The sequence below is a fragment of the Zingiber officinale genome, chromosome 4A (genome assembly GCF_018446385.1).
Source record: "Zingiber officinale cultivar Zhangliang chromosome 4A, Zo_v1.1, whole genome shotgun sequence".
NCBI lineage: Eukaryota > Viridiplantae > Streptophyta > Magnoliopsida > Zingiberales > Zingiberaceae > Zingiber > Zingiber officinale.
In genome coordinates, this window is record NC_055992.1 from 131,653,958 (window position 1) to 131,669,028 (window position 15,071).

Sequence of the window (15,071 nt, forward strand, 5' to 3'; positions counted from 1 at the left end):
GACTTTGACCTGATCAGCCCAATTTTACGCGTGAATCGGCGGTTCGAACCGGAATATTTCTATATACGCCCCTTTTCTTTTCTTTTTCATTTTACGCAACGTTCTCTTACAGAAATGACCATCTTTGAATGAAAGGACCATTTTGCGCGTGATTAGTAGCTAAGCTGGTTGGATGAAAGGATGTAATTTGAGAATATTGAAACCGAGCGGCATGCTTTTGATAGAAGACAAAGTACCTAACTCGGTTACGAACTCCCACGTTTTTCGGATATTTATGTATAACGGGACAATATAACAGTAGCTGCTATATTATTCGTGTCTGTGCATTGCCCTTGCCTCCGTCTTTTCTTCTCCTCCAGATCGGAGCGCGATGGCGAGCTACGGCGGCGTTCTCCGGCGCTCCGCCTCCGTAGTGCAGCGCGCCCGAGATGGAGTTCGATCCACCCGCAAGGCTCTGGCTCGCTTCGCCAGGCCTCAGTCCTTCGCCGCGCCGCCCGACGCCGAAGCTGCTGCTGTCCGCGCCGTCCGCAACGTCCGATCCTTCCGCTTCCATTATGCGCTTCTATTCTGGATCCTGATCCTCGCCTCCCTCTTCCCCCACCGCCGCCCCACCATGCTCTTCCTCATGGCCGCCTCCAAGCTCGCCCTCTTCTTCGGCGCACTCCTCAAGGTCTTCCCCAATTCTGCCATTGTCCAGCGCATCGTCGATCGAAGAGTTATGGCAGCGCTTGTGATCTTCGTGATCGGGACCGAGATCGTGGTGACGAACGCTGTGCTGGAGTTTCTGCTAGCGGTGGCCGTCGGCGTGCCCTTGGTGCTGCTCCACGCCGTGTTCCGCGTGCGGGACGACTTAACGGCTGTAGTCGAAGAGACAGCGGCGGTTGTAAACGGTGGAGAATTCAGGCAGATCGTGGAGAAGGAGAAAAAGGAAGATCTTGAACTGGGTTCGTGATTCTGTACGATTACCAATCCCTTCCCTCTTTTTCCACACATCATGATTAATGTGTTTACATCCTAGTGCTTAGCTATACTTGTTTCATGTATACTGATACAAAGATTATAGCTTTCCAAGCAAAGTTAACCCATAAAACTGGAGAGAATGCAGCAATGAGTGATGTCCAATCTTGAGAAGAAAAAAAAAGAGAGAACTTTCTCTCAGATGTTTTTTTTTTTATTTTATTGGTATTTTGTGATCTATCGTGTAGGATTTCTTAATTTCTTTAATTATGTAAGCAAAGTTTAAGCTGTGAAATTGGAAAGCATTGAGCAAGCGGTGTTCTTGATTAGAATTTATGCCTAAATTTCTCCTCTTCAGTCAGATTTGAAAAGAAAAACTTTTCCGATTTCCTTCGGATCTGTATTAGGATTAAAACTGATTGCTTTAGATATTAGAGTATTGCTGCAGATGGCCAGTGTTTGTTTCTCATTCAGCTCCAGTTTAATCATGGATGGGAATTAAGATTAACTGACCCTGTTTGTGTAGGTTTGTCTTTGGTTCTAATTCTTTGAGCCTGTAAACTTCAATGGAAAATTGAAATCTACCCTTTGTTTTGAGTTCAAGAGTGCCTAACTGTAATGTAATAATAGTAACCTAATTATGGACAGCCAACACCATGACTAGATCAGTGAAAGCTATTTAGATTGGATCTGATATCAGCAAAGTTTTTTTCTCCAAGTCTGTGAGATTACTTTATTTTTCAAGCTTTGTATCTAGAATCATTGCCTTCAACATGGCTTTAGAATATATTTCTGGTCGAAACTTTTATCTAAAGCAGGTGGAGGATGTTCCAATTATTAATTTGGGTTTCTTAACACATTTTTCTGTGATTTTTTGATTTTTTTTCCCACCCAAAAAGTTAATTGTTAGTTGTGCTTTCCATCTACCAGCCCAATGCTGAAAAATCCAGTTGAACCACTTTTAAGTTTTTCTTGGTAGAATTAATGCCAACATTAGCTGACAGATATAATTGTAAGTATAGAAAAAAGAATGATATGTGCTAACTAAGGATTCTTCATCTACTTATCCAATAAACTCACTAGTGTTGAACTTTTAACAGTATTTTACTGAACCGTATAAATAAGTTTTGATATTATCCAAATTACATACCCAACTTTCATAATATCCAAATTACGTACCATATTATTGTCAATCCGCAAGTGCACGGAAAGTCGCTAAGTAATAAAAAAATATTGATCATCAAGGACTGCTGATCAAGCGCTTGTGACTTCGCAAAGCGAATTATCTAAACGATTGAATTTTTGTTTGAAAGTTCAAGGTGACAAAAAGGTGAATACGCTCACCTCCATCGCTCCCGCCAATCCGTCCTAGGGCCAACACGAAGGAAGTAAATCACGGGCAACTACTAGCATTTGGAATAATGACGAGCACATAAGAGAGACATTTATCTCGGTTTTGTTGAAATTTAAACCTCGGATCTCATGGTGACAACACCTCATGTGCTAGCCATTAGACCATCCCGAGAGGACTTTATTTGAAAGCTCGAGAACTAAAGACTAAGAGAGAGAGAGAGAGAGAGAGAGAAAGCTGGAGAAAGAACAAGAGAGTAAGAAAGTGAGAATAGTTGACTTGGGAAGACAAGTATAGGAGTTCGGTTTCATTTTAATACTCATTGATATACTATGAATAGCTAATCTCTTATCCTCTATATTTATGCTTCATAGGGTGTCTAGCTAAATACTGGTGCTACCTTGCTACAGTCACACCGGAGTATCTATCCCATTGACATTCAATGCTATTAAGTAGAAGAGGTAACATAGAGAGTCTGGTTAAAGGGATACCCTCTATCACCAAGAGTCTCCAGTCATACAGACTAAATTATATAGATCAATTCCTAACACGAAATTGGGGAACCCCATTAAGCACTAATTAGATCATCCCTTATAGAGAATTGACCACCATTCTAAGGCAATGTACAAGATGTCTAGTTAAGGGATACTCTCTATTACTGAGCCCCCCTGGTCATATGATCTCGAGCATTCTCTCTACGTGGCGTTCAATCTATACATTCGTTCAATCAAACAATACATATAAGCAATTAAACTTCACATACACATTTTATCAAACAAGAACAAGACGTGCACATGTCATTGAAATAGGAAATTGACATATCTATGGAGTTTACATTAAATATACATCACAATTACTCCTTATGTCCTAGAACACAATAGATCTACTCCATGAACAAAGAAAAAGGACATGAAGACATGAATGGAAGCAAACTATAACTCAAAACATAAAGAAGAGAGTAGAAAGCTTAGCCAAGATGAAATCGATGTCTTCGGGAACTAATCCTTGTTTGGGAGATGGACGGATGATGGAAACGACCACGAATCATCGAGAAATCATCGGGGTGTGCTCTGGCACTGATCTCTTGGGTCTCCCCAAAAGGAAAACCCTCCTCCCGGGAAAAGGGGAGAAAAGTCCCTTTTTATTGGTAGGGAACACGATCGCTGCCTATCCGCCCACACAGCTATGCTTCAAGGCATGATCGGGGCGTGTATGTCGCGATAAAAATAAGCACGACCATGCCTCGAGAAATGGCCTGATCGTGCCTCAGGGCACGAACTAACTGTGTGAGGCACGGTCAAATCAAGCACAGTCGTGCCTTTAGGCACCGCCTTTCCGTGGGATCTCTGAGAAAACATGGCACGACCTGCCCGTGTGAACTTCTCAAAATAGGGCATGGGTCGGGTCAAAAGACACACCCCTGGCATTGGCTTTGCTGGAAGAAGGCATGATTGTGCCTTTTGTTGGTCCCTTGGAGGCCGGCTAGAGAGGTGAATAACTCTGCAAATAAAAACTGACATTTCTCGAACTTTAAAGCTTTATTAAAATAAACAATTGTATAAAAAGAAATAAGAAGCAACTAAAGACAAAGGCGCAAAAGGAGTTACTTGGTTTACAATTAGAGGATTGCTAATCAAAGTAATTAGAGCTCACTATCAAAGTATTCTTCAAGCAGAAAAGCCTCTTACAACATTGACAACTCAAACAGTAGTAGAACAGACAAAAGAATTGTTTACAAGTGTTAATTTCTAACTACTGGGATTAGAGCTATATTTATAGCCCTGATCGGGGTGCCTGGAAGGGTTCCTAGCGCTTGGGAGATAAAATTTTATCCTCGTCGCAATGAATCGCGCCACGTCGCGTTTCTATAAAGTTTTTGGTTTGAGCCTCCGGAAGAGTTCCGAGCGCCTAGACCGGGTTGAATTGCCATCTGCAAAGTCGTGGTGCCCCTGGGCTGTCTCGGGGGTTCGAGCGCCCATACCAAAAAGTCAACATTTTGTTGACTTTTGGTCTCGATCTTCCGCTCTGGTTCCTCTCGCATTGGTCCGAGTCTTCCGCTTCGGTTCCACTTGCTTGGGTGTTTTCGGCCATTCGGAATAACGCTCACCCGAACCCATTTTTCGGCTTTCTTGAGCAACCTTCCACTTCGGCTTCTCGTACCTCGAAAATGTCACGAACCTCCTTGTCCGTCTGTGTACTCTTTCGCAACACCTCATTTCTTGGACGCGCCAAGCTCATCAGCTCGATCTCATGTTGTCTTTCTTGCTAGCTGCGTCTTTCGCTCGACTTCCTGTGCTCCTAAGTTCCTGCACACTTAGACACAGGGGTTAAACCACAATAGAACTTAACTTAACTTGGTTGATCATATTAAAATTACCTCAGGGTACTTACACCTTTTGGATACAGTCTAGGCGTGGGAAAATCTGGATCAGGCTTTGGAAGACACGGTTGTGCCAAGGGGCACAGTCTTCTTAGCTAATTTTTCTTCGAAGTTGCTTCAAAGTTCGATTTTGCTTTATTTTAGCTCTAAATCATGCCTTGTCAAGGAAAACAGGCACAGAGCAGATATCTGGACAAAAAGAGTAATCATGCGGATAAAATTGGTGCGAAACGTAAATCATAATCGAGAAATACAAGTGAATGTGTGTTAATCAATATCTAAAAATAAATATAATCTGCGTGCATCATATATTCCCAAAATACCCCTCCTCTTTCTTAATAGGTCCATTAGTTAGTTTCCGACTAAACTGATTGATAGACTTAAAGAATTCCAAATTACTTCAAACGAAAATTAATGTACTCCTGAAAATCTTTTTAATATATTTATGTCATCGGATCTAAATTCGATAGCCTAAATTTAGAATAATGAATTTTTAAACATACAAAAATTTGATAAAATTTATCACAAATTTATTATTAAGGCCTAGGATAATTATACTCATCAACACTACCATTGAATTCCTAAAACTCATTCAAAAAATATCAAACTTTTTAAATTTTTGAATGGTGTAGGTTCATCAACTAGTTTCGTAAGTTTTGAATTTTCGAATGAACCTAGAGAATTCCAAATCACTTCAAATAAAAATCAATATACTTTTGAAACCCTTCTTAATATATCTATTATTGATATTTGAATTCAATAGCATATAAATTGACCAATGAATTTTTCATTTGATAGATAAAAAATTTAGAGATGGGCTCTCAATTTAATTCATTATTTTAAATTTATGTTATAAATATATTTTAGAGGTTTCGAGAGTATATTAGTTTTGATTTAAAGGAAGTTTTTTTTTTTTTTAAGATCTATCAACGTAGTTAATGGACATATAACAAAAGAGGAGGGATATTTCTAAATCATTTGGATAATATGGAAAACTTGCTTACACGGTAAGTAAAATGCCGAACTTTCAAAGATAGTGATAGTGCCTCTAGCTCAATTAGGATAAGTAAATGGCTTTATTTTATCATCCTTAGCTTTGTCTTAATATGAATGAGAAGGATAGATGCTCCTTCATCAAAAAATGGAATGAACTAGGCATGAGATTTGGTCAAAAACACTTAAGAGAGCTAATGGATTATCTGTTGATTTATGATCTTAAGAATGAACTAGGCATCAAAAATTTCTTAAGGCTGTGCCTCTTGTTAAAGACCCTCTGCAGTCCTAAAACTTATCAAAATACTCGACTACAACTATTAACTATTTATAATATTTGTTATTAATTTATGAATAAAAAAAATCATGTCAAATTCGGCCATGCCAAATGCCAAGTATGGTCGTTTGTTGGGCCGGAACAGTTCAATTTAGTTTCATCTGGGCCCGTGGGCTGCCATGCATTGAGTGGGTCCAATTTTTTTTTATTAATTCATAATATAATTAAAGTTGAAAAAGTAGGTATCCTGTTTTTTTTTATAATTTTATTTCAATTCAAATATTTGGTTTTTCGAATGAATTAATCTGAAAATGACTGATCTGACAGTCAAATGTTCTGGTTGGGAATTGATCCGGATGTTTCTTCGTCCCATTATTACCTTTTTCACTTGCGTTCGGGGAAGGGCACTGCTGCCCTCTTTCAGTGTTTCACATGGATGCATGTTGAATAATTAGAAGACTAATCATAAATAATTGGGAATTAAGATAGAAATTAATTACGTAAGAAAAAAATCTCAAAATAATATTTAGAAAGAAAGATAAATTTTATTAAAATTAATATTTTACGCAAGGTTTAAACAAAAATGGGCAAAGTCCAACATAAAAGAAAATTAAGTCAAAATTCTAAATGAATATGGGACTTTCATGATTTTTATGGGAGAATATAACATTTTCAAATTGTTTTCATATTTTGAAATCCACTTTGCATTCTCCATGATGATTAGTTGGAAAAATTTAGATATTTTATTTGCATTTTCATGAATTGTTTTTTTCTGTAATTGTTTGGTATCGTGTTGGATATTTTCGCAAACACCAGCTAGAAAATAAATCTTAAGGGTTTAATTAATGCATATCATTTTAGAAATACAATTAATCATTAATATATAAGATGATTTTTAAAAATTAATTATAAAAATATATATGAAAGGATATAATTGACTCCAAAAGAACAATATGGACATAAAATATGATAAAATAAATAAATAAATAATATATATATATATATATATATATATATATATATATATATATATATATATATATATATATATATATATATATATATATATATATATATATATATATATATATATATATATATATATATATTCTAACATGTTAGATTCTAGTCATTTAATCTAATCTAATTTTGATGTGTTTTTTTTTACTTAAAAGAGTGTTTTTAATTTGGAAATTTTATGTGTGTTCATTGCTTCACTTAAAAAATGTTTTATTAACATTGGTTTGCTAAGTGCTAACAAATAAAGTGGAAGTTAATTAATTAAGCACTTTTTTTTGGAAACTAATGAAGCACTTTTTTGCACTCTTCAAACTTTGATGTTGAAATTAATGCGTCAAAAAGTAAGAACATGATTCTTTGTTTTTTTTTTTTTTGGGTAATGCTAAATGGTCAGAATCTGGTCAGCTAGAATCAATACATGCAACTATACACATGGGTATTTTGGTAATATCATCTGTGTACATTAATTACATGCATATACATGCATGCATTTTAATTAGAGCATAGGTAATTCTAGCTGGCCAGATTCTGGTCAACAAGAATTATCGTTTTTTTTTTTTTGGCTTTTTTTTCCGAGCATGTATGTGGAAAAAAAAAATTCTCTCAATCTACAATAAACTGACCTTGTAATTTATAAAATTTATAATATTTTTTTATAATACACTGTAAAAGAAATTTCTTCTAGGATGTTAAATCTAAAAATGTTGACATGAAATAAGTGGATTGGTCGGTTTAGAAAAAACTTTGATAAAAAAAAACAAAAAGAAAAAAGAAAATTTGTAAATTATCGTGCAAGGCAAAAGGCCAGATTTAAACATTGTTCAACATCCAAACATCAACCAATCCCGCGAGTCAATTCCACGAAGGGGGAATTTCGTAAGTTGATCGCCAACCTTTTGAAATCACGGATCGACAATATAAAAAAAGGAAAAAAAAAATAGTAAAAAAGTTTGTTTTTCTCTTTAATTAAATCGATCATGAAAACCTTGAGATCAGGGTTCAGAGAACTCAGATTTATCTCATTTACTTCGAGATCGACATCGAAAAGAAGAGTGAAGGTAAAAAAAGTCGGGTTTTTCCTGCAATTACACAGTGCGTGATGTTTGGATCTCGCTACTCTTTGCTTAATTTCTTCCTCCGGCGTTAAATACGAGGAATCCCAAGCTCAATCGGCCGTCACATGGCGGCGGCGACGACGGTTTTGTGAGATTTGGGCGGGCTATCGCCGCCGTTGGACCCCACGGGCCGGAGAGAAGGCCTGCGAGCGAGCTTCCAGTTCTTCCTGACCTCCTTTCCCTCATCCATCTCGATCTGCTCCTGCCGGCACTCCACGCTGCAGAACGGCAAATCCCCTCTGCATCCATCGATCCATCAATCAATAGATCGATCGTGAAACAGACCAATTTATGCATTAGGAGGGGGCCGGATAAGCAAACCTGTACATGAAGATGTCTCGGTTTCCGGCGAGCGGCCGGCGGCAGCGGAAGCAAGCGTCGAGGAAGTGGATCGGCTGCTCGTCATCCAACCCGTCGCAGAAGAACCGGCCGAGCGGGGAGGAGGGCGGCTTCCGAGGCCTCAGAGCATATTGGGACGGCGGAGCGCGACGTGGACGGAGATCGTCGGGTGGAGGAGGGCACCCGGACTCGAGATCGGTAGAGGAGACGGAGGAATCCATGAGAATGAGAGAGGGCGAGCGACCAAACGGCGACGGCTCTGCTGTGGCTACGAGCGACGCTCGTATTTTATTTATATAGAGGAAAAAAAAAGGGAAAGTGCTCTCTCTTTATTATTATTTTATTCCCGGAAATGTTGCGAACCAAAACCATTGGCTCGATTTTGCAAATGGACCATTGGTACTAATAGTATTTGCACAACCGCCATTTGAAGCTTAAGAGTAAACATGTGAAAAGGCCTTGAATAATTAGATTTAAAAGAATACAGCACTTCTTAATTTTTATCCTAAAAATACACTTCTTTATCATATATTCATATCAGTCCTTTAATGTTCATCAAAATTAGTAATTAATATTGGTTAACATGGATTAAAGTACTAAAACACGAGTTAAATTATTTATGGGTTAAAATTACTCTAATAAAATTAAAATTAAAATTGTTCGTCAAATTTATTAGAAGTGGTCCCCCTTTTGTGATATAATTTATGAGTTAGTCTAAACGGTAGGATTGACCAGATGAAGGCCACCTTTTTCATAAAAAAGACCTTTGAATTTTCGATATTTCGAAAGGAATCTAGACTCCCATACAAGCATGCAAGCTAGGAAAAATAAATGCACGAATAGGTGGGATTAGTGGGACGTACTAGTAGTTAATTTTGAGTGGCAATAATCTATCCATTAATTGTCCCCTCCATGGAGGGCATCGTACTAAATACATTTTAGCACCAATCGACTAGGTCATATGACAATATTAATATATATGTCTGAGATTGATTTCTAATGAATATGTCATACTTGGTTGATTGTCTCAATCTCTATGTATATATATTATTATTGTTGATTGAAGTTTTTGTGATTTATCTTCATTCCAGATACTAATGCTTTGTTTACTTAATGAGTGGACCATATGAGTTGATGAAATAAATCTAGGTGCATTAGAAAAGAAATGAAAAAAAAAAAAACATCTTTCTTTCTTTAAGTGCTTATTTACCTTGATTTTTATCTTGAAAAGGAATATGAGTACATACAATATAATTTTTTAATTAAAAAAGAATACATGTTTCATTTTTTGATATATAATATAATTTTATAAGTTTAAAATAGTGTGTGTATTATTTTTTTTAATATATGTTATAATTCTATGAATGAAAAGGAGTATATGTGTCATTTTTTCTATCGGTTGCTTTTCATCTTATTTAATTCGATTCATTTTGGTTCTAAAATAATCTGTTGATGGATTATGTTTCCCTTTTTTCTTAAAATTTAAATAAAATAAATAATAAAAATATTTTTATTATATTTTTTTTTAAAGTTACTTTCTGCTCTACTAAATAAATATAGTATAAGAAATTATTTTAGAGGGACCGCGACAATTCCATCTTTTCTCCCAATAGAAAAGAAATTATATTTTGATATTGTTTTCTAAATATAATTCCGATGCTTCAGTTTTTCTCCAACGGCCTTTTCACAATCGATCAACTTGAGCCGCAAAATTGTCTCAATTTAACAATATTCTAGAATTTAAAAAAAAAAAAGAAAAAAAAATCGTAATAGCAATTGGACAATGGAAGGACAGGAAGGCAATTGAATTTCACAAAAAAAAAAAAGACATCTATTTAAAAAAAATGCCATCAAATATGTAAGGGGCTTAAAAACAAAATATCTTCTCTTATTCTAATTCAATTAAAAAATGTATTAGTTAATTAATACTAAACTGTGAATTTCGCATGGACCACAAAACAACGTACGCGAAGGGACTAAAAAAAGACAAGGCAATTAATTACTCGCCCAATCGCTATCAATTTCATTTTTAAAAAGGCAACAAATCATTAAAAAAAAAGAATATGATTTAGTTTGGGATCGACTTGTTGTTCACAGGTTCATCACTTGATTTAATTGGTCTAATTGAACCGCTGTCCAATTAGAGCACTCGTATTCGTATTAATGGATGTTATAATATTCATCATTTCATTACAAACAAAAGTATATATAACATCAATACTGACTAATTATAGGTCCATATATTATTTACATATTGTCTCTTCGGGGCGGTGCGATGATTAAAACATAAGATGTTACCATATGAAGTCTTAGAGTCGAAACTCGGCGTGATCGAGCATAACCTCCCCCATGTCTTGGTCATTTTACACTAATGGCTAGTAGCCACCCGTGATTTAACTTCTCCGTGTTGGCCTACGGACGGATTGGCGTGGGCACTGGGAACGAGCGAATCATCTTTTTGCTACATATATTATTTACATATTATATTAATATATTCATTTTCTTTTAACATTAAACTTTATTATTTATAATTCTTGCTACTTACTCATTCATCTTTATTCTTATTTTATATTAAATAAATATAATTTTATTTATAGAATTTAAATAACTATTATTTAAAATAAATAATAATAATATTTTTAAATATATTTATTACTCATTCATCTTTATTCTTATTTTATATTAAATAAATATAATTTTATTTATAGAATTTAAATAACTATTATTTAAAATAAATAATAATAATATTTTTAAATATATTTATTACATAAAATAATTTTCTCTTATTTTGTGAGTATCATTTATTTAAAATTAAAATATTATTATAAATTTAAAAGGGAGGAGTACACCATATAAAAAAAATCACACTTGCATAAAATTAAAAAATAATATATAAATTAAACATAAAGAAAAACTATAAATACTAATGATTGTTATTGTATTGTGACCAAATATGTTTAACTAAGTCGGTACGAAGTTGGTGATGTACATAACTGTCACGTAATTCAAAATTTATCTAGAGATAATCATGAAATTCTCGATTTGATCCCTGGACGTGTTATGCGGGTTCATCACTTTCATCATTATACCAAATTGTCACATGACCCTCCTTATCTTCAATAATCATGTTGTGCAAAATAATATTTCCTAACATAATATGTTTTAATTTTTTTCTATACAAATAACAAGTTGGACCTCTGACAATTGTTCATCAAGCTTGGAGCACCCTGCTGCCTCTTATCTTTCCTTAAACAATCTCCTATTGGGATTTTCCAGACAAGGAGAAGCCTTCACAAAAATAGCTCATTTCAATATATTTTATCGGTTAGATAATATCCCTTCTCATCTTGAGTCTCGTTAATCGAGAAATTAATCTCCAAAGTATTTCCTTGCAAGACGTTATTGAGTATGAAAGATTCATATAGCACATTAATATCATTATATGAACCTGCGACACTAAAGAATGCATGACATATCTATAAGTCTTGAGACGCAACCGCTTTAAGCATGATTGTTGATAATTCATTACCTCTTGCAAACTAGCCTTTCAAAGTAACTGGACAATTTTTCTATTCCCAATGCATACAATCAAGGTTATCCAACATTCCAAGGAAGTCATGTCTCTCATCATGCATTTAAAAAAGAAATTGAACATCATCAGCATTCGACCTTTTCAAGTATTGATCACCAAATATTTCAACCACACAATCGTAAAACTTGAAAAGACACTTGATGGCGATTGATTCATCCATGCGTAGGTAATCGCCAAGATGATCGACTAGGACTCCATAAACCAATTGACGAATCACATCCGTGCATTTTTGTGGTGGTGACAAGCCTTTTCTTCTCGCAGCATCGTCCCTCTACTGCAAATATGATGAATGAATATCAAGTGCATCCACTAAGCAACAAAATAAATATCTTCGCATGCGAAATCGTCTTCGAAATTTTTGATCTGGATACACTGGGTTTGTGGAGAAATAATCATTAAAGAACTTTGCATATCAGATTTCACTATTTCTTTGGATGAACCTTCTCCTTCACCATTCCCTGGATCATAATTTTCGTTAACTTCAACTTGGACTTCGTTTTCACTTGTCAAGTCAAAGATGATGCTACTTGAATATTGAGACATTTTGGAGGAATGTTCTTAGAATGAAGAATTGTAAAGCATAAGGTGTCTATTTATTTTTTTTTTATCAACGGGTATATTACAATGACTATATTCCAATGGATATTTTGCAACGGCTATATTAATTAACCAGGAATTACACATTAATTGAAAAAATATATAATAATAACAAATTACATTAATTGAAAAGTACAATAATTAAAAGTTATAATAAATAAAAATTACATATTTCATCTTCTCCTAATCTCTTGACATAGATGTTCGTGGATGACAAGTTGCTCCTCTATCATTTTGTGAAATATCTTTTGAAAGGATTAAGTATTCCTTTAGTTGAATTTTGGCTAAGACAACTTTTGCTTTAATCCCGGTAGTGTTTGTTTTCATCTCCTTAATTTTGATTGTTTTTATTTATTTCAATATTCAGTCATTTTTATGCTTGTACACTCAATAACCTTAACAAACATATTGTCTAAATTTGTTGTCATACTTTCAATGTCTGATGTCATTTTGCCTTTTCTCTTTATTTTTACTGTATTCTGACCCATTGGATGAGTTTTTTCTTGTTTATGGAGATTCACATCTTGGTTAGATGAGGTGTTGCTTGCCCCAACTCCGAAGTCCTTGCCTTCTTCATGCCAACAAGGCGATCAACGGACTGTGGAGTCAAGATTAGACAGTCTTTTATGATTCTCCATACATGCTCGAGATTAAATGCATTGCTATTATTTTCCTCGCAATATTTTTCATACGCAAGTCGCGATATGTGCTCATCGCTGTGACCACTACAATACATACTATAAACACTATTGTAATTTACGTTGAAGCATATAATTTTTTTATATGGTATTGTGCCAGTGTGATCGTATGACACTAGTAATTTTATTGGGTGTACCTGGAGGACGATTCTCATTATAATAACTTACAATACGTCCCCAGAAAGTATCCACCTTTTGATCATTGTCGATGATTGGATCATCACTGATAGTAACAAACGATTTCGCTAAAACCTCATCTTCAACCTTATTCCATGTTAACCACTTTCTTTTACTGGCAGCGTTAGAATCCGCCGTCTCCAAATTTGTGACTTCAATTGAAGATTCACGGTCAGACACTTGAGTCTTTGGAACAAAAGTCAAAGTAAACAGTTCATTTTCCATCAGAAATGTAAAAGACATATCAGTTACATGTGGATTAGATAGATAATTTTGTGGATATGGATTATATAGATAATTTAGTGGATATAGACCATATGGATTTGGTGGATATGAATTATATTGATAATTTGGTAGATATAGAAAATATAGATAATTTGGTGGAATTTGTGAATTTTGATAAGAAGTATTTTCTTTCAGTAATTTTTGATAATTCACAAAATTTAAAAAAAAATTTAATTATTTTTATTCATTTCGGAGAAAAATAGAAGAAGTTTTTTTAGAGGAATTTAGATGTTTGAAGGATTGAAATAAGATAATGAATACCTATAAATGAAATCTTCATTTTTTTAGTCGTAACGCGTTTATTGAAATGGTGGGCCAACCCTGTTCAAACTTTTCTTCACATCAATTTTAACCCTCAATGAATGTTATTAATTATTTAATTCCTTCAATGCAATGCATATGTTCTTACACCGGAAGTACCTTCATGAAGGAAATGACTGAACAATTAAGTTTGGGTATTACTTAAATCATGTACCCTTTTTTATAAAACTCAAATCACATATTATATTTCTAAAATACTTTTCTTTCTCTTTAAGTCCACGAGAGAGGATGAAATTGGATTAAAGAATTTTAAATTATTCTAAATTAAAATTAATATTTTTTAAAAAAAATCTCTTTACCATATCATGCTAGTGAGTTTTTAAGTTTATAAAACAAATATAAAAATGTACTTTTAATTTAATTCTCTCAATTTACGTTAAATTTGGGGGTATCAATTCACTAGGAGGTTTCTAGAAATAGATTTTGATTTGAAGTTATTAAGAGTTTTCTAAATTCATTTAGTCACGAAACTATTTGATAAATATAAAGAAAGGGAAAGAATATTTTAAAAATATGATATATGATTTAGATATTATAAAAATTGAATGCTTAATTTGGATAACATCAAAATTTTAGTAAAATATGGAATCATCCTACTAACGACCTCTTATAATAAATAAATATAGATCAGTTATATTAATGACCCTCTAATACTTATTTTATAGATACGGAGAGAGATAAATATAAATACATAAGCATTAGTAATATGATAAAGTAATCATTAATTTTTAAAAATCAATCTCTTATCATTAAAAAAATATCATATATTCACTATGACCGGACATTTCCTTCATCTTTCACTAATTTTTTCTATTTCTATTTTACTAAATATAAATTTAACTCATACGTTCGGTTAATAAAATTATTTGTATATCAATTTTATTATTTTATATAAAAATATTTTTTTTCACGACCCTTCAAAATTTAAAGCCGACCTTGGATGTATCCGGAAAGAATATCGTACGCTTA

At 34.1% G+C, this 15,071-nt stretch overlaps 2 protein-coding genes across 2 annotated transcripts; one reads left to right on the top strand and one right to left on the bottom strand.

Moving 5' to 3' along the window:
• The first annotated feature begins 303 nt into the window (after positions 1 to 303).
• On the top strand, positions 304 to 1,286 carry LOC121973682. The gene has a single exon (XM_042525069.1). The coding sequence runs from the start codon at positions 371 to 373 to the stop codon at positions 950 to 952; it is 582 nt and encodes a 193-aa protein (XP_042381003.1). The 5' UTR covers positions 304 to 370; the 3' UTR covers positions 953 to 1,286.
• Positions 1,287 to 7,976: 6,690 nt separating this feature from the next.
• LOC121973683 (FCS-Like Zinc finger 3-like) lies at positions 7,977 to 8,705 on the bottom strand. Its single transcript, XM_042525070.1, has 2 exons — positions 8,415 to 8,705; positions 7,977 to 8,332 (listed from the first exon to the last, which is right to left on the bottom strand). The coding sequence occupies exons 1-2, from the start codon at positions 8,651 to 8,653 to the stop codon at positions 8,155 to 8,157; spliced, it is 417 nt and encodes a 138-aa protein (XP_042381004.1). The 5' UTR covers positions 8,654 to 8,705; the 3' UTR covers positions 7,977 to 8,154.
• Between the last annotated feature and the right edge of the window lie 6,366 nt (positions 8,706 to 15,071).